This window comes from Phyllobates terribilis, unplaced genomic scaffold (assembly GCF_046119375.1).
Source record: "Phyllobates terribilis strain yellow unplaced genomic scaffold, ASM4611937v1 Scaffold_2__4_contigs__length_985480577, whole genome shotgun sequence".
Taxonomy (NCBI): Eukaryota; Metazoa; Chordata; class Amphibia; order Anura; family Dendrobatidae; genus Phyllobates; species Phyllobates terribilis.
Genome location: NW_027362762.1, coordinates 94,221,326 through 94,237,938, shown reverse-complemented (window position 1 = coordinate 94,237,938; position 16,613 = coordinate 94,221,326). Strand labels below are relative to the sequence as shown.

The following is a 16,613-nucleotide window of genomic DNA, read 5'->3' as shown; positions in this document are numbered from 1 at the left end:
AGCCTCTGCCTCTTGATGATGCTGGGATTGTCAAACAAAGCGTTATAAAAAAAGAAAGTAGTAAGAAAAAAAAAGTTGTTAGTGTAGTTATGGAATAGTAGAGAGATTTTAATTAAAGCATATTAGAACATAGAATAGATTATGTCATTCAATAGATAGTCATTTAGGATGAAAGTTAACTTGTGTTTTGGACCATCCCTTTTATATAGGAATTTACTTAGAATTTATTTAGAGATTTACCTACCTCCATCTTGAATTCATCTTTGGTGCCAAGAATTTTTTGCAACTACAAAGTAAAAACAGAAAATGAATGATTTATTTTTTTCCATGCAGATCTAATGACAGACTGGTTTTGCTTGGGTCCATCAGAAGAGATGAATCTGATGTCCACCCAACATCTATACCGAGCATGTGATGTCCACTTTCAATGATGTGGTAATCTTTGGCGTTATCACTGCACACACCGGACACAGCAAGGTCTAATGGGTTACTTGCCAATCATTCCATAGGTAAGAAAAGATTGTCACCAATTTCAGATCCAAATGGAGTGGTCTTCTGTTGGATCCTTGAGCCATATTATATTGGGGTCTTATTATTAGGTAAGAGCGTGAGCCAATGTGAAGATCCTCTGGTACTCTGGTGGACCCTTAGTTATTCTAGACATGGTGGGGTAGATTTATTAATGTCTTTGGCTCTCCGATTTGATGATAAATGCTCTAAATTTCGGGAGTGCATCTAGTTTTAGACCTATTTGTCTATGAGATACTTTTTTCTGTTTTTTTTTTTAAAAAGTGGCATGGCTCAAATAAAAAGGATGTGATTTAGGGAATAGCGGTGTGGCTTAAATTGTGTAAAAAATTTAGGCAAAAAAAGCAAAACAACCCCAAAAGGTTGTATAAAATTAGATAAAAGTGTCTAAAGATGCATCAAGTTTTCCATCCAACTGTGGTCACTGATAAAGGTGGCATTTTCATCTATGAAGACCAAGTTTCCAGGGTGTAACTTTTTGGACTAGATTAGCAAGCCTATCCCAGTACGTGCACTGTGTGCAGTTACCGGTCAGGAGCGGAAACTTCCCCATCAATTCAGATCAGAAAATCAAAAGACCGTCATCTCAATGCATATAAAAATAAAAGCACATACTTACTGGGTCAGTCTCATTCCTCAAAGGTCAGCAAGAATAAAAATTGGCTTGTGGTTAAATGGCATTATATAAACACATTGCTGATGCACAGGACACGGCACTGACCCGCACGAGCAGGACATGCCTTCTCCCCCGAGAGTCACATTTTTTCCTATTCTATTAACATGGGCAGTTCTTTTATATGAGACATTTTTAGAATTTTTTCCCCTTGGTAATGAAGTGAAAGCATGCGGCACAAACATAGAACAGACGCTTTTCTAAAGTTAGAAGTTAGGATAGAATAAAACCATATATAAAATGTACTTTAATGAGACGATCATCTTAAAGGGGTTCTCCAGGGCTTCAATACTGATGACTTATCTGCCAGTTTGGTCATCAACATTATATAAATGTGGGTTCGACACCTGGCGCCCCCAAAGATCAGTTATAAGCAAGTCCCATGTCAGCCATAAGAGCCGAAAAAGCACAGTGCCATACACTGTGTAGTGGCTGCTCTGGGGTACTGCAGCTTAACTCCCATTTACTTTAATAAAAGCCAAGTTGCAGTACTTAAGAACGGCCACTACACAGGGTATGGAGCTGTTGCTGTTCTGGCTCCTTACATTGTACATCAGGTGACCACAAGTTAGGAGTGCCTGGCGACTGCCCCCCATCAATCAGATATTGATGACCTATGTCAATGACCAAATGCTTCAGATGCCCTATTATGAATTTGCGCACAGAAAATCTGCAAAGGAATACAGTAAGAGCCCAAAATGTACTTTACAGTAGCCACATAAGCCATAAGAAAGCCACCCACTGGCCCACAATTTTAATGCTGTAATGTTGTTAGTCTGTTACCATTCACACTACGGCTTTGGACACACAGTGTTTGGTGTGTATGTTATGCACATGTGCCAGGGAATAATACCCGCACATACTGTAAGCCCAACAGGTCAAAAAACCCTATACTATGGACACCAAGGGTACATCATTTTGCCTTTCACTGGGCACGCATGCTTTGGCATAGTTTTTTTTTTAGTTACACGGTATTAGGTCGGGTTCAGACGGCCGTATTTCAAGGTGCACATATGGACTGCAATGCCCATATTGACCATGTGTTTCCCGACCCGAACTTACAGCTTCATAGACATGTATAAGGCCGTATGTTTGAGTGGGGAGGCTATACATTTGAGTGGGGAGACACACGGTCTGTCTAGACAATGTGGTCTGTATAAGAATAGAGCACCAGACTGGCCTAAAAAGAGCAGTCTGGTGATCTATTGTATACATCTAATATTCTTTTTCATTTAATTGTTATCTATTCATGATGTATGCAACTGTATTGGAAGTGAAGCATAAACACCAAGTGAACAGAGCCTAAGAAGTGGCCATGCACATTAGATAAAAGGTGGACTAACTAGCCGATTTCAGCAGGATCGGTCTATCATCGAATGCTTATAACGATGTCTGTGGCAGATGTCGGGTTTTTATTCCTTTTTGTTCTATAGAGGACACATGCGCACTCAGATGAGATGAGCGTTCACGTTTATTGGGATTGGGAGGAGTATCTACACGCAGAATAAGTGGTGCTCCAAAAACTTTATAAAGCGTATGGCCAGAAACTGAGATCTTATGAGAAAGGGGAAAAAAGCTTCTACAAAAGAGTTATTCACAGCCGCATCCTCACCCACATCAGCTAAAACATGCACAGGATTTAGCAGAACATGGAATTTGTATCTTCTGTAGAAAATATAAGAATAAGTGAGTAGGTGTCGGGGGCAGTAAATCAGATAAGCCTCTGCCCTGAACAGTAGCGTAAGAGTGAGCAGAACATATACAATCTACAGCTCCTCCATCCTCCTAATGGAACTTTTCCTACACAACTATAATTTGTAAGAGCTATTGCCGACCTGGGTGTAATTCTTTTTACCTAAATTTCCTGTCAAATTTCTTCTTAGGAGTGGAGGCTGGGAAGACACGGGAGTTCACATATCTACCTGCATGATATAGTGCAGTAAGTAGGTGAAACACTAAATAATCGGACCCAAAGATGTCTCCAAATAAGTCTGTAAAATGCAATTATTCCTGGGCAGAAAGGGGAAGGAATAAAGGGACCTTCTCCTTTATTTTTTTCAGCTGTACCATGACCGGATTAATAGGATGAAGTCTGAATTTTCTTTGATCCTGGTCGTCAGCACAGGAGCGGCTTTTCAGAAGTGATGGAGCAGGCGCAGCTGTTGTGCCTGCATGATTAACAACGATGTTCACGCCAATGACGTGTATAAAATCAGTCTGCGTATGGTGAAGTGATGTAAAAACGCTGTAGAAACAGGGACCATATCCTTTAAAGGCAATCTGTCAGAAGGTTTTTCCTACCTCCTCTGAGAGCAGCCTGATGTAGACAAAAAGGAGCTGAATCCAACGATGTATCACTTAGATTACTGGGTGCAGCCGTTCTCACACATTCAGAGCTTTTAGATTTAGCAATGAAGCAGAGATGAGGAAGCTAACCCCGCCCACACCAGGCTCTCAGTGTACAAGGTCCATAGACAGTGAGCTGCTTATCACAGGAGGGGGGGCGTGTCAGACTAGCATGTGACACTCCCCAGTCCAGCAATGATAAGCTCTTGGTGCTAAAACAATCATTGCAAACAAACAAAACCATGGAGCTCTGAAACCTGTGTTTAACCCCTACAGCACACTATCTTCAGATTACATAGCAAACACCTGCTGACAGATTCCCTTTAATAAATATATTTATGGTGCATGCATGGCAAGGGCTACACAGCACATGTCATGTCAGAGCTGTAGCAAGGATTTCCTTCACCCTGGCCAACGGTTTCAGTCTACTGCCCTCATACTACATCTAAATACACCAGGCTTGTTGGCGCCCTTCTCCCACGAAATCCTTTCGCGGACAAATGCCCTTCACAAAAGGTCAGCTTTGCTGTGGATTGTCTGTGCAGAATTCCACACTGAAAATCCACAACTGATTGCAAGGAAGATTAGTGAGGTTTTCCAAATTCCATTTACACTCTGATAAAACTATTATGTGCACATTTTAGAACAGGTTGAGGATGGATTACACTTGGCGTATTTATTTTGCAATTTTGCTTTGGATTAAAACGGAACCTGTCAGATGGAATAACACTATTAACCAGCAGATATGGGGATAATCTGAAGGGTTAATATCAATATGAAGGTGCCCAGTCCCTGTACTGGCGAGAAAATGAACTTTATTCCTCTTGGAAGCGGCCGGCTTTCAGTCATATAGGCATTCTGGCGTGGCTAGAGTCACCACTCACAGTACAGTGTGGCAGCTGTATGCACGTACCGGCACCGACTGACAGCCGGCACCAACTGACAGCCCGCTCTGCAGTGATGAAAGGTAATTTTCTCCCAATAGCTGCACTTTCAGTTACGCAGTCAAACACTATTAACTTGCAGATTAATCATGTATCCACAGGTTACTAACGTCATCTGACCTGACAGGTTCTCTTTAAGAGCGGTGTTAAATGCACAATGTCCTTACCACCTAGACACAAATCTTACCTTGAAAAACTCCTTTTTGTCAACCTGGTCATTGTCATCAGTGTCCAGCATCTGAAATGCAATTTGGAATCCAGTTTCTGGTTCTGAAACATTTTAAAAGCACTGCAGTTAATTAAATCAAAAAAATAATAATAATAAAAAAAAAAAAACATTTAAAAGTTCACAAACTGTCACAAAAATACTATATACTATAGTATAATGCACAGCTGGGACTCTCACCGATCCTGAGAACGGTGCTCTATAAAGCCCCGTCTGAATGGAAGGGAGGCTGGAAATGTAGACCACCACTGCCAGTGCTGGAAAAAGAAAAGTGCTGTGAGTAGTGGGGCACTGTGTCCGTCCACCGGCCCATTCAGACTGGGGTCATGCTAAGCCCCATTCTATTGATCTGTGGGGATCTCTGCTATCAGACCACCACCATATAACAAATTATCACATCCTATGGATGACTCTCTAAATAATGGCAGATACTGGGTCTCCTCATGGGTGCAGAGAGTCTTGGGGCTAATTCACACATCCTTTTATCTCATGACAGTTTTTCAAGCAGTATATGCCTATTTGAGGCGGGGTCCAAGACGTGCTGAGTCTTCAAATAGGCAGATACATCTAAAAATGATGTCCAACTTAGCAGTCAGTGACTGTCTGCATCATTACAAGGTCCAGTCAGCGCAAACGTCCAAATCCCGTTTTCAAGGGCTCCAGACTTAATCCACGACGGAGGCACTGACTGTAGGCTAAAACGCAATGTGAACCCGGCCTTACTCTCAAAGGCTGCGGCATTTTAGAGAAAAGACGGATTTTGGTAAGACCTTACCTGTAAAATCCTTTTCAGCGAAGGAAGGAAGGGAGACACGGATCCATTACTAGTGGGCAGGCGGAGTCCCACAGGGATAGTTCACCTCAGATTAGAAAAAGTGACGACCAGCCCCTCCAGCTTAGGCTCCTCCTACTCCCATGTTCCTCAGTCCGTACACAAGCTAAGGAAGAGCAGACCACACCAGCGGAACAACACAACCCCTTCCGAAAATTCAGAAATGCGAGACAACAGGTTATGCATATAAAAAAAAAAACACACAGTCCCAGGCACTACTCACTGGACCTGACAACTGCGATGAGCTGGCAATGCTGGAACAGAGCCCTAGCGCGCCGACCCCAGCCCAGATGACCGCCATCAGAGAGGAGTCGCGCCGCATCTGGAAAGGCAATAATGCACTTCTCCCATGGGAGGGGAGGGTGCTGTGTCTCCCTTCCTTCCTTCGCTGAAAAGGATTTTACAGGTAAGGTCTTACCAAAATCCGTCTTTCAGCAGCAGAAGGGAAGGAAGGGAGACACAGATCCATTACTAGTGGGACGTCCCAAAGCAGTCCAGAACTCAAGGGTGGGAAACAGTGGCAGAATCGCCAACACCCCAACAACTTAGGCAAGCGCGCAACAAGCGCCAAAACTAGATAAAGAGATAACCTAAACCACCGCCGCCTGCAGGACCCTGCGTCCCAAGGCCGCATCGGCGGAAGCACTCACGTCCACTTTATAATATTTAGTAAAGGTGTGAACGGAGCGCCAGGTAGCCGCCCGGCAGAGCTGCACTGCAGAGGCCCCCTGACGAAAAGCCAACGACGAACCAACATCCCTCGTGGAATGAGCTCGAACTTTAACCGGACAAGGCTCGCCCTTGAGCCGGTACGCCTCCAGGATAGCCGAACGTATCCACCGAGCTATAGCATCCTTGGAAGCCCGCTGACCACGCCGACGACCAGCAGGAATCACAAAAAGAGAGTCCGACTTCCGAAACCCTTGCATGATAGTAAGATAGAACTTCAATGCCCGCACCAAATCCAACAAGTGCAAGGCTCGCTCCTTTGGATTCTTCGGATGCGGACAGAGAGAGGGCAACACGATGTCCTGATTGACGTGGAAACGCGACACCACTTTAGGCAGAAAATCGCCACGGGTACGAAGCACCACGCGATCCGAGAGGAACTCCAGAAAACGGGGCGAGCAAGACAGTGCCGCCAACTCAGAAACCCTTCTCAAAGAGGTGACTGCCACCAAGAAGGCCACCTTCCATGAAAGCAAGTAGAGCGTAGCTGAATCCATAGGCTCAAACGGCCCATGCTGAAGAGCCTCCAAGACTAGATTGAGCCGCCAAGGAGCCACAAACGCCCTCCGAGGCGGAAACTGACGTGCAACCCCGCGAAAAAACGAACGCACATCCCTGCGCGAGGCAATAGCCTTCCAAAAAAGCACGGATAGAGCAGATACTTGACCACGCAAGGTACCAACCGCCAGACCCTTAGAAAAGCCAAGAAGTTGGGAATGGAAAAAACCCTTGGGTTCCTTGACGATCCAGAACACCATGAATAGAAGGCCTCCCAAATTCTGTGATAAATCCTAGTCGTAGCTGGACCTCTGGCCGCCCGTCAAACGAAGCGACTTCAGGTCCGGATGGTGAATGGGCCCTTGGGTTTACAGGTCCGGGCGAAGAGGCAGTGGAAACGGAGGCGCCGCCAGAAGAGATACCAGCGTTGAATACCACGCCCTCCGCGGCCAATCCGGCGCCACCAAAATCGCCGGAATTCGTTCCAGTTTGATCCGCCGGATCACCAGAGGAAGTAAGGATACCAGCGGAAACACGTAGATCAGCTCGAACTGGTCCACCTGGGGAGTCCCCCAACGGGAGCACAGCAGTGTAAAAACTTCTGGATGAAGACTCCATTCTCCGGGATCCACCTGCTCGCGACTGAGGAAGTCCGCCGTGATATTCAGCACTCCTGGGATGTGAATCGCGGAGATGGCTGGGACCCTGGACTCGGCCCATACCAGGATCCGAGAGACCTCCATCATGAGTCTGGAACTCCTCGTCCCGCCCTGATGGTTGATATACGCGACCGCTGTCGCATTGTCCGTCTGAATCCGGATCGGCAGACCGCTCAAGTGGACCGTCCAATGTCAGAGGCAGAGAAATATCGCTCTCACCTCCAGGATGTTGATCGGCAGAGACGACTCCTCTGACGACCAGACCCCCTGAACCCAGAGATCGTTCCAAACCCCCCCCCAGCCAGTCAGGCTGGCATCAGGGGTAATGACCGACCACCGTGGGAGGAGGAAGGATTTCCCCAGGGATAAAGCCTCCGGACGTAACCACCATCCAAGAGACTCTCGCACCCTGCGGGAGATACCGACACAGCGATCTAGCGAAGCCGGTGATCGGTCCCAAAGGGTCAGAATAAGATTTTGGAGACCCCGGGAATGAAATTGTGCAAACGGTAACGCTTCCATTGCTGCCACCATCAGACCCAGAAGGCGCATACACTTCCGAAGGGACATCGCCATCGCCGACCTCATATCCTGGACATGGTGACGAAGGTTCGCTTGTTTGTCCGGAGGCAGGGACACCACTGCTCGTACCATGTCGAAATGCATCCCCAAGAACATGATTGACTGCGACGGCTCCAATGACGACTTCTTCCAATTGACCAGCCACACGAAGTCCTCCAGGTGCTGAAGGGAGAGATCGCGAGCTGTTACCGCCTCCTCCGCTGTGGGCGACACAATTAACAGGTCGTCCAGGTAGGGGAGAATCGTAACTCCTTGCCTTCGAAGGAGCGCCATGAGCGGCGCCAGAATTTTTGTAAAAACCCTGGGCGCCGAGGCCAACCCGAATGGTAGGGCCACAAACTGGTAATGGGCCTGACCTATGGCGAAACGCAGGAAGCGCTGGTGAGCCCTGCCGATAGGAACATGCAAATAGGCGTCGCGGATGTCGATCGACACCAAGAAATCATACTGCGACAGGGCCGCCACGACAGAGCGAAGAGACTCCATACGGAATTTCCGGGTCCGGACATGAACATTCAAATCTTTGAGGTCCAGAATGGGGCGAAACTTGTCCTCCTTTTTGGGGACCACAAAAAGGTTGGAGTAAAACCCCCCTTCCCCGGTCCTCCGGCGGAACCGGAACCACCACACCCTGCTGCAGAAGAGAGTCGACCTCCCGCAGCAGTGCAGCAGCCAGCTTGGGCTCGGACGGGATGCGTGACTGACGAAATCTGTCCGGGGGTCGAGAATGAAACTCTATGAAATAGCCTGCCAACATAACCCGCGTCACCCAGGCGTCCGATACGTTGGACGCCCAAATCGACCCGAATTGAAGCAGACGACCTCCCACCCGAGAGCCCACGAGAGGGTTCCTGGCTTCAGTCCGCCTTAGTGGGCTTTTTGTCAACCTCCCGTTTGTCCTGACGGAAATGTTGTTTCCAGGGTGTACGGGATTTCTGGGTGGTCTTCTTTCCAGAAGACGAGGGACGACCCGATCTCCAAGAGGGCTGACCGAACCGTCCCCTGGGCCGAAAGGCCCGACGACCACTACCGGCACTTGACTTGGCAGACGTAGAAGCCGCTGCTTTCCGCTGCGGCAAAGCCGAATCCTTGGCCTTAGCAATCAGCTCCGTGAGGTCTGAACCAAAAAGCTGACCGCCCTTGTACGCCAGACTCAGCAAACCTTGTTTGGATACCGCATCTCCAGTCCACTGTTTAAGCCACAGTGCTCTCCTGACTGATGGCAGAGGATTGAGCCCTGGACAGAACCGAAGTAGTATCCAGCACTGTGTCCCTGCCATATCGGGCCGCCTCTTCCAACAGCTGGAAGAGCCTTTCCACCTCAGACAGCGGAGTCCCATCTTGCCACGCCGTCCGCAGCTGATCCAACCACCGCAGAGAAGCCTCACCAGCCCACATGGCCCCCAAGGCCGCTCGGAATCCATGACCCGCGGCCTCGTAGATGGACTTCGCCGCTAACTCCGTCCTTCTGTCCAGCGGGTCCTATAGACTCGCCTTCCCTTTAACAGGAAGCAAAGAGGATTTGCTCAGCTGAGACAATGGCACGTCCACTTCAGGCGAGGGGACCCAATTAGCGATAGTCTCCGTGAAGCAGGGATACAGGGCATCAAAAAACCGCATCCCCTGGAAGCGTTTATCCGGACACAGGCGTTCTTTCTCCATCGCCTCGTTAAGTTCATCGTGCACCGGGAGTGTCGAACGAGCCCGACGCGACTTTTACAGGATGAAAATGGAGAAATGGTAAGAGAGGATGTTGAGAAGGCCGAACTTTTTAATTCCTATTTTGCATCTGTTTTCTCTCAGAAAGAAAATGTAACATCAACTGATCTTCACTGTCCTTTTAAAGGAATAGAGGAATCCAAGTTATCTGTAAACCGAAAGATTGTGAGGGAATATTTAGCTAACATAAATGAGTTCAAGTCTCCAGGTCCAGATGAATTACACCCCAGAGTACTGAAGGAGATCGTAGAAGAAATTTTAGAACCACTCTCCATAATCTTTGAAAATTCTTGGAGAACAGGAGAAGTCCCAGAAGACTGGAGAAGAGCAAATGTTGTTCCTATCTTCAAAAAGGGAAGAAGGTGGACCCAGGGAACTATAGGCCGGTGAGTCTGACTTCTATACCAGGAAAGATCTTTGAACAAATTATTAAACAACATGCATGTAAGTACATGGATAAGAATGAAGTGATTAACCAGAGTCAGCATGGGTTTGTAACTAACAAGTCATGTCAGACTAACTTAATTTCCTTCTATGACAGAATCACTGACTGGGTGGATCAGGGAAATGCTGTAGATATAGTATATCCTGACTTCAGCAAAGCATTTGACAAAGTATCTCACACCATCCTTATTGAAAAAATGACCAAGTATGCAATGGACCAGGCAACTGTTAGGTGGATTCATAACTGGCTTAGTGATCGGACTCAAAGGGTGGTTGTAAATGGCTTCACATCCAGCTGGATGAATGTCTCAAGTGGGGTACCACAGGGCTCCGTCCTGGGACCTGTATTGTTCAACATCTTTATCAATGATTTAGATGAAGGAATTGAGGGTAAGCTGATTAAATTTGCTGATGACACAAAGCTAGGAGGGATAGCTAATGCTAGAGAAGAGAGAGAGAGGATTCAAAAAGATCTAAATAAACTGGAGCAGTGGGCAGCAACCAACAGAATGGTTTTTAACAGGGAAAAATGCAAAGTACTACATCTGGGCAATAAAAATGAAAAAAGCATATACAGAATGGGAGGAATAGAGCTAAGCAACAGTACATGTGAAAAAGACTTAGGTATACTAATAGATCATAGACTGAACATGAGTCAACAGTGTGATGCAGCAGCAAAAAAGGCAAATACAATTCTGGGATGTATTAACAGAAGCATACAGTCTAGATCACGTGAAGTCATTATCGGTCTTTACTCCTCTTTGGTCAGACCTCATCTGGAATACTGTGTACAGTTTTGGGCACCACATTTTAAAAAAGACATAGACAAACTGGAACAAGTTCAGAGAAGAGCGACCAGAATGGTGACTGGTCTGCAAACCATGTCCTATGAGGAACGGTTGCAGGATTTGGGAATGTTTAGCTTGCAAAAAAGAAGACTGAGAGGAGACTTAATAGCTGTCTACAAATATGTCAAGGGCTGTCACATTGTAGAAGGATCATCTTTATTCTCATTTGCACAAGGAAAGACTAGAAGCAATGGGATGAAACTAAATGGGAGGAGACACAGATTAGATATTAGAAAAAACTTTTTGACAGTTAGGGTGATTAATGAGTGGAACAGGCTGCCACGAGAGGTGGTGAGTTCCCCTTCAATGGACGTCTTCAAACAGAGGCTGGACAGACATCTGTCTGAGATGATTTAGTGAATCCTGCTTTGAGCAGGGGGTTGGACCAGATGACCCAGGAGGTCCCTTCCAACTCTATCATTCTATGATTCTATGATTCTATGACTCCTGATACAGCCGGGCCGACTTGCCAGGGCACCTCGTCACCTCTTCAGACAGCTGTAACGCTTCCCGCATAGCCCCAATAAAAGCGTCCACGCGTCCCGAAAGCGAAGCAGAGCGACCCTGCCGATCCTCTTTATCAGAATCGGAAATCTCACCAGCAGAGTCAGTCGGTGATTCCGAAGCCTCCGACGCACTGCGCGGAGGAGACGGCGCCACCACAGGCCTGTGGCGCTTCTTGCCTCGTGACGTCGGTTGGGACTTAGCTGATACCCAATGACCCAGGAGGTCAGACAGACTGTCAATGGAGCGTGTGAGCGCTTCCACTTTAACATCACTGAGGCCCCCGACCAGTGTCGAACTTGACGCCGTCGAAGATCCCGGCGTATCAGATACGTGTGACCGATCCTGAAGCGGACAGGGAGAGAGGTCCGCGCCCCCTGGTCCCTGATCCGACATGCCCCCACACAGTTGCGAGCGTCGTGGATAAGGCGGTAATAACCCTTTACAATGGGTACAGTAACTGAGGATGTGTGATTCCGCTACCACAGCCTGTTCCTTCACAAAAAAATCACCAAGCACTGAAGGGTTAAAGCTCCTCCTTAGAGGGAGAGAGCTACCCCAGCTGCCTGCAGCGCAAAAGTTAACCTAACAGACTAGGGAGATGCGCCCTCTGATCCCAGAAGCATGCACTCCAGTACAGGTTAACTGCCTTGATGAGGCCAGACCCCTCAGAAGGGGTTAATGCTGCTGACCACGCAATACACCTTTGCCTTAAAAGGACAGAGGTGTGCGAGTCCCAGAGCCTCCTCAGCAGGGAGATAGCAACGCCGGATATAGCACACCCTGTCTGCCTTAACAGGTCAGCAGTAAGGTGCTCTGCGCTGCAATAGTGAGCAAACGGAACCTTCTGCCTTAACAGGCAGAAGTGACTCACCAGCTGGCCGCGATGACTGCTCTTCTCTGGGGAGGTGTAGAGAGTGGGGAGCAGGGAGCAGGAGGCGCTGCACGTGGTAATGGACGCCGGCTGAAGGACCCGGAAGAAGAAGAAAGGGGCCGGACAGCTCCAGCGCGCGCTTTCTGGGCGCTTCCTGCCTGAGGATAAGATGACAGGCAGCAGAGAAGAACGAAGCCACGCCCCCCCGCCGCCACCAACGGAGCCCGCGCTCCCCCTCCCTGCTCCCCTGCTAGCAGAGAGATCTCCAAACGCCGAATGCAGCGGTGATATCCCCTGTAACGGACAAAACAGCAGTCACCACTTGTACAGTAACAGCAGCCGCTGAAGCACTTAGAACTTGATGAGTACTTACCCAGCTGAGCGCCACAGGGACCCCCAGGGATGTGTGGCGCTGTGGCCCTTTGCTCCCCCCCACGGCGGAGCGCGCAGGGACCCCACAGAAGCGGTGTGCGTCTCCGCCAGGGAGCGCCCTGTATCCCCCGGGGCCGGCAGGCTTCTGCGGGGACCTCCTTAGGGGGTAAGCAGATCCGCCAGGGGAGGGTCAGGGGTCCCAGCAGCGCCGAGACCCCCTGAGACCTCTAGACCACGGGGGGTCCAGGTCTCCAGAAATGTAAAATAAAAAATTCTTCTGAGGAGCTGCAAAGGCAGCGACTATCCTCTGCGACCTCAAATTTTAAACTGAAGGACATGGGAGTAGGAGGAGCCTAAGCTGGAGGGGCCGGTCGTCACTTTTTCTAATCTGAGGTGTTCTATCCTATGGGGCTCCGCCTACCCACTAGTAATGGATCCGTGTCTCCCTTCCTTCCCTTCTGCTGCTGAAACATACTTTTCAAATCTGGTCGGGGACGATGAGACCAGGATGGCTGCTCCAAGAAAGCAGGTCCCCGACGACTTCTCTCTGCTCCTCTCTCCCTAGACCAGGGATGTCAAACTCAAATACACAGAGGGCCAAAATTAAAAATTGAACAAAGCCGAGTGCCATCTTTTGTTATTTACTACAAAAATTTCTACAGTTGAGGATGGTGCACGCCAAATATAAATCACCCTGCAGGCCAAATTTGGCTCACGGGCCAGAATTTGACATGTGTGACCTAGACTGACTGGTCTCTTCTTATGTGTGTATATCAGGTGAGACCGGTCAGTCTAGGGGAGTGGAGCGGGGAGAAGCCGTCGGAGACCTGACTCGTTTCAGTAAAATGTACATAGCTGTAATAACCTGGCCAGTCTTTAATTCATGCTGCTTGTGGTTCGAGCAGCAAGAATCAGACGTCAGGTTACCTTTAAATGTCATCAATTTTCTTTCCATTGAGGAAAAAGAAAATCTAGACGATGCCACCTGAATACAAAGTACTTGCACTGGCATTTGATCACTGTTGATCCTGAGAGATCAATTGCTCCAAATCGATCTCCACTATCAGCTTAAGTTGTCAATAAAAAACACAGAAAACCCCTTCAAACCCCAATAATGTCCAGTGATAGACATCAGATACCAAATGTCATCTTCCCAATTACACAGCAGAAAATATGACTGCACATTTCTGGTGGCTAAAGATAGAAGTCGAGAAATCTTTTACAAGAGCAGATGCCAAAACATTTCTCATTCTGAAACCACTTTTGTTTTCCTAAATCTCCTATTTCTGCCCCTACAGCCGAGGTCCTGATATACTAATACACCAGACAATGACACCTTCACAGTACAAGGAGTGGAGAATGGCATTTAATCCTGGAACATTTTAATATTCAAGGACACTTATCACATCCCACTGACGTTATCTAGTGTGAAAGGTTGATTCGGAGCCTTCCATTACTTCTCCTACACCCAGCGTTAGTCTAGGGTTCATCAGAAGAGGAGCGATCTCTTTGTAAAATGACCCTTAAGTGGGAGCCAGAAGTTAAGAGCTGTTGGACCGTCCAACGTAAAGAACGTGCTCTCTGGAAAATGAATTTTTTCGTGATGGAATGTTGTTCTAAGATTTCGTAGATATTGCCTGTATTCCGATGCCTCCTGAGCTAAGTGGAGTGGATCGGTATGAAATATAATTCCTCTGCACAGACAGAAGATGTCTGTTTCTAACAGGGGGGCTTGTAATCTCTTACAAAGGCATGAATAGAGGAAAGTACAATGTCTCTCAGAAAAGGCGGCCACCAACTATAAGGTGCATCTGTGGTATCCAAATGATTGTTACCTTCGCCCTGTAGGAATGATGCTTTAAATTCATTTAAAGATGATTGTAAAATGTCATAGTGTCGATGGTTTTCCAAGATAAAGCCGCTTGTTTTCTATGCGGAAAGTTACGGACCATGAATCGGAACCCTCTATGTGTATAGTCCATGCGCCAATCGGACCCCGCGCAGGACTAAATAATATGCTTTAGAATCATCTTAATGGGTTAATTACAATGGTCCAAGGAGGTCTTAGTTTTTAATTTTTTACTAAGCAAATTAGTGAAAATTATTACGGGAATAAACATGTAAAAAATAATTTAGTGATAATATAATAGTAATTATACTCTCTCTGGAGTCATGACAAACCAGTAGTAAGGTAAAAAAGTAGGTTTATTGTCAACGGGTTTCAGAGTCGACAGACTCCTTCAGGACAACCATACATAAAGACTTTATTTATGGTTGTCCTGAAGGAGTCGGCGGACTCTGAAATGCGTTGACAATAAACCTACATTTTTACCTTACTTCTGGTTTGTCATGACTCCAAAGAGCAGTATTACTTCCATTCCCCATACTTCTTCTGACATAATTCTTGGAAGCTGCTGCATCTGGATTCCAGGCTTTTTAGGTGTTGTGTCTCACCATGGATAAGACCCTACTGCGCTCCTGCATTTTTTACAACAGTAATTATAGTAAATCTTGAGGTTACCTTGTTTAAAGAGGTTGTCAAAAAATTAGAAAATAATGCCCTATAATTTGGACAGGTCATCATTATTAGATTCAGGGGCGGACATGTCATTGGTGCCACCTGTGTAGCCGTAGAGGGGCCCAAGAGATATGGGGAACCATTAACACCTCTAAATCAGGTGAGCTTTTGCATTATGATGAGCTATTGGACTACAAAGGGCCCATATACTGTTCTTGCACAGGGACCCTATTCTGTCTGTGTCCGCCAGTTATCAGATTTGTTGCGGTTCGACACCCGGCACCAATAAGCTGATTGCAGATCCTGCTTCGGATATAAGTACATAGTGTATGGTGGCGGGACACTGAGGCTCCACACACAGTGTAGTGGCCAAAGCTAGGTACTGCAGCTAGGATCACATTAACTAGAGTAGATGCAATTGAGATCGGCCACTACACAGTGTATGGGAGCTGTTAGAACCTTGCTCTTAGGTTTTTTTTCCTTTGCTGGTCACATGACCTTGTTGGCCTATTTAATCCTGCTCCGCCCTTCTGGCTTTGCTGGACTTCATTGTATATCTACTTTCTAGCTAGCCTGTGCTCTGTGTCTTGCTCTGTTAGTTTGCTTGGTCTACTGACCTCTATGTTCTATATATTTTGTTTGTTCGTCTGTCTGCTACTATTTCTGTTAGGAGGTGTCCCATATTCCTCCCAGTCCTTAGTACTTGTAGGGATTCCTTCCCCACATCTATAGGTCTCCGTACAGACTAGCTTAGGACTTTAGCAGGTCTGATCGCAGGATCAGGTTCCCTGTTACATCGTAGGGATTAAGCTGAGTTCTATCGTAGGGACAGATCTCCTCTCTTTCCTTAGCTCTGGTAGCAGAACATAACAGTAAGTCCAGCCAGCAAATTCTCTAAGGAAAGATTTTTCTGTTCCATCATGGTGTCGGTTCAGGATTTGGTTCATCGCCTGCAGGGACTCTCTCTGGAGGTGGCCGAGCTCCGTCAGCACGTGAGTAACTGTCCTGGAGCACATTTCTTGGAGCCTAAGGTATGTTTGCCGGATTTATTTTTTGGTGAACACCGAGAATTTTTTTCATTCAAAAATGCTTGCTTATTGTATTTTCGTTTGAGACCTAAGTCCTCTGGGGATGAATCCCAGCGCGTAGGGTTCATAATGTCACTTTTGCGCAAAGAGCCTCAGGAGTGGGCCTTTTCTTTGCAACCTAGTGATACATGCTTCAGATCAGTGGATAGTTTTTTTTCTGCTTTGGGACTATTATATGATGATCCTGACCGTGTCGCATCAGCTGAGACTGAGTTGAGACGTTTAAAAC

At 47.1% G+C, this 16,613-nt stretch overlaps 1 protein-coding gene across 1 annotated transcript in view; it reads right to left on the bottom strand.

Moving 5' to 3' along the window:
* MICU2 (mitochondrial calcium uptake 2) overlaps positions 1-16,613 on the bottom strand; it is a 312,841-nt gene that overhangs the window by 44,625 nt on the left and 251,603 nt on the right. Inside the window, exons 6-7 of the mRNA XM_073662237.1 lie at positions 4,679-4,761; positions 245-286 (exon numbers count right to left, since the gene is read on the bottom strand). Of these exons, the coding sequence (XP_073518338.1) occupies positions 245-286; positions 4,679-4,761 (125 nt within the window). The remainder of the gene's footprint in view (positions 1-244; positions 287-4,678; positions 4,762-16,613) is intronic.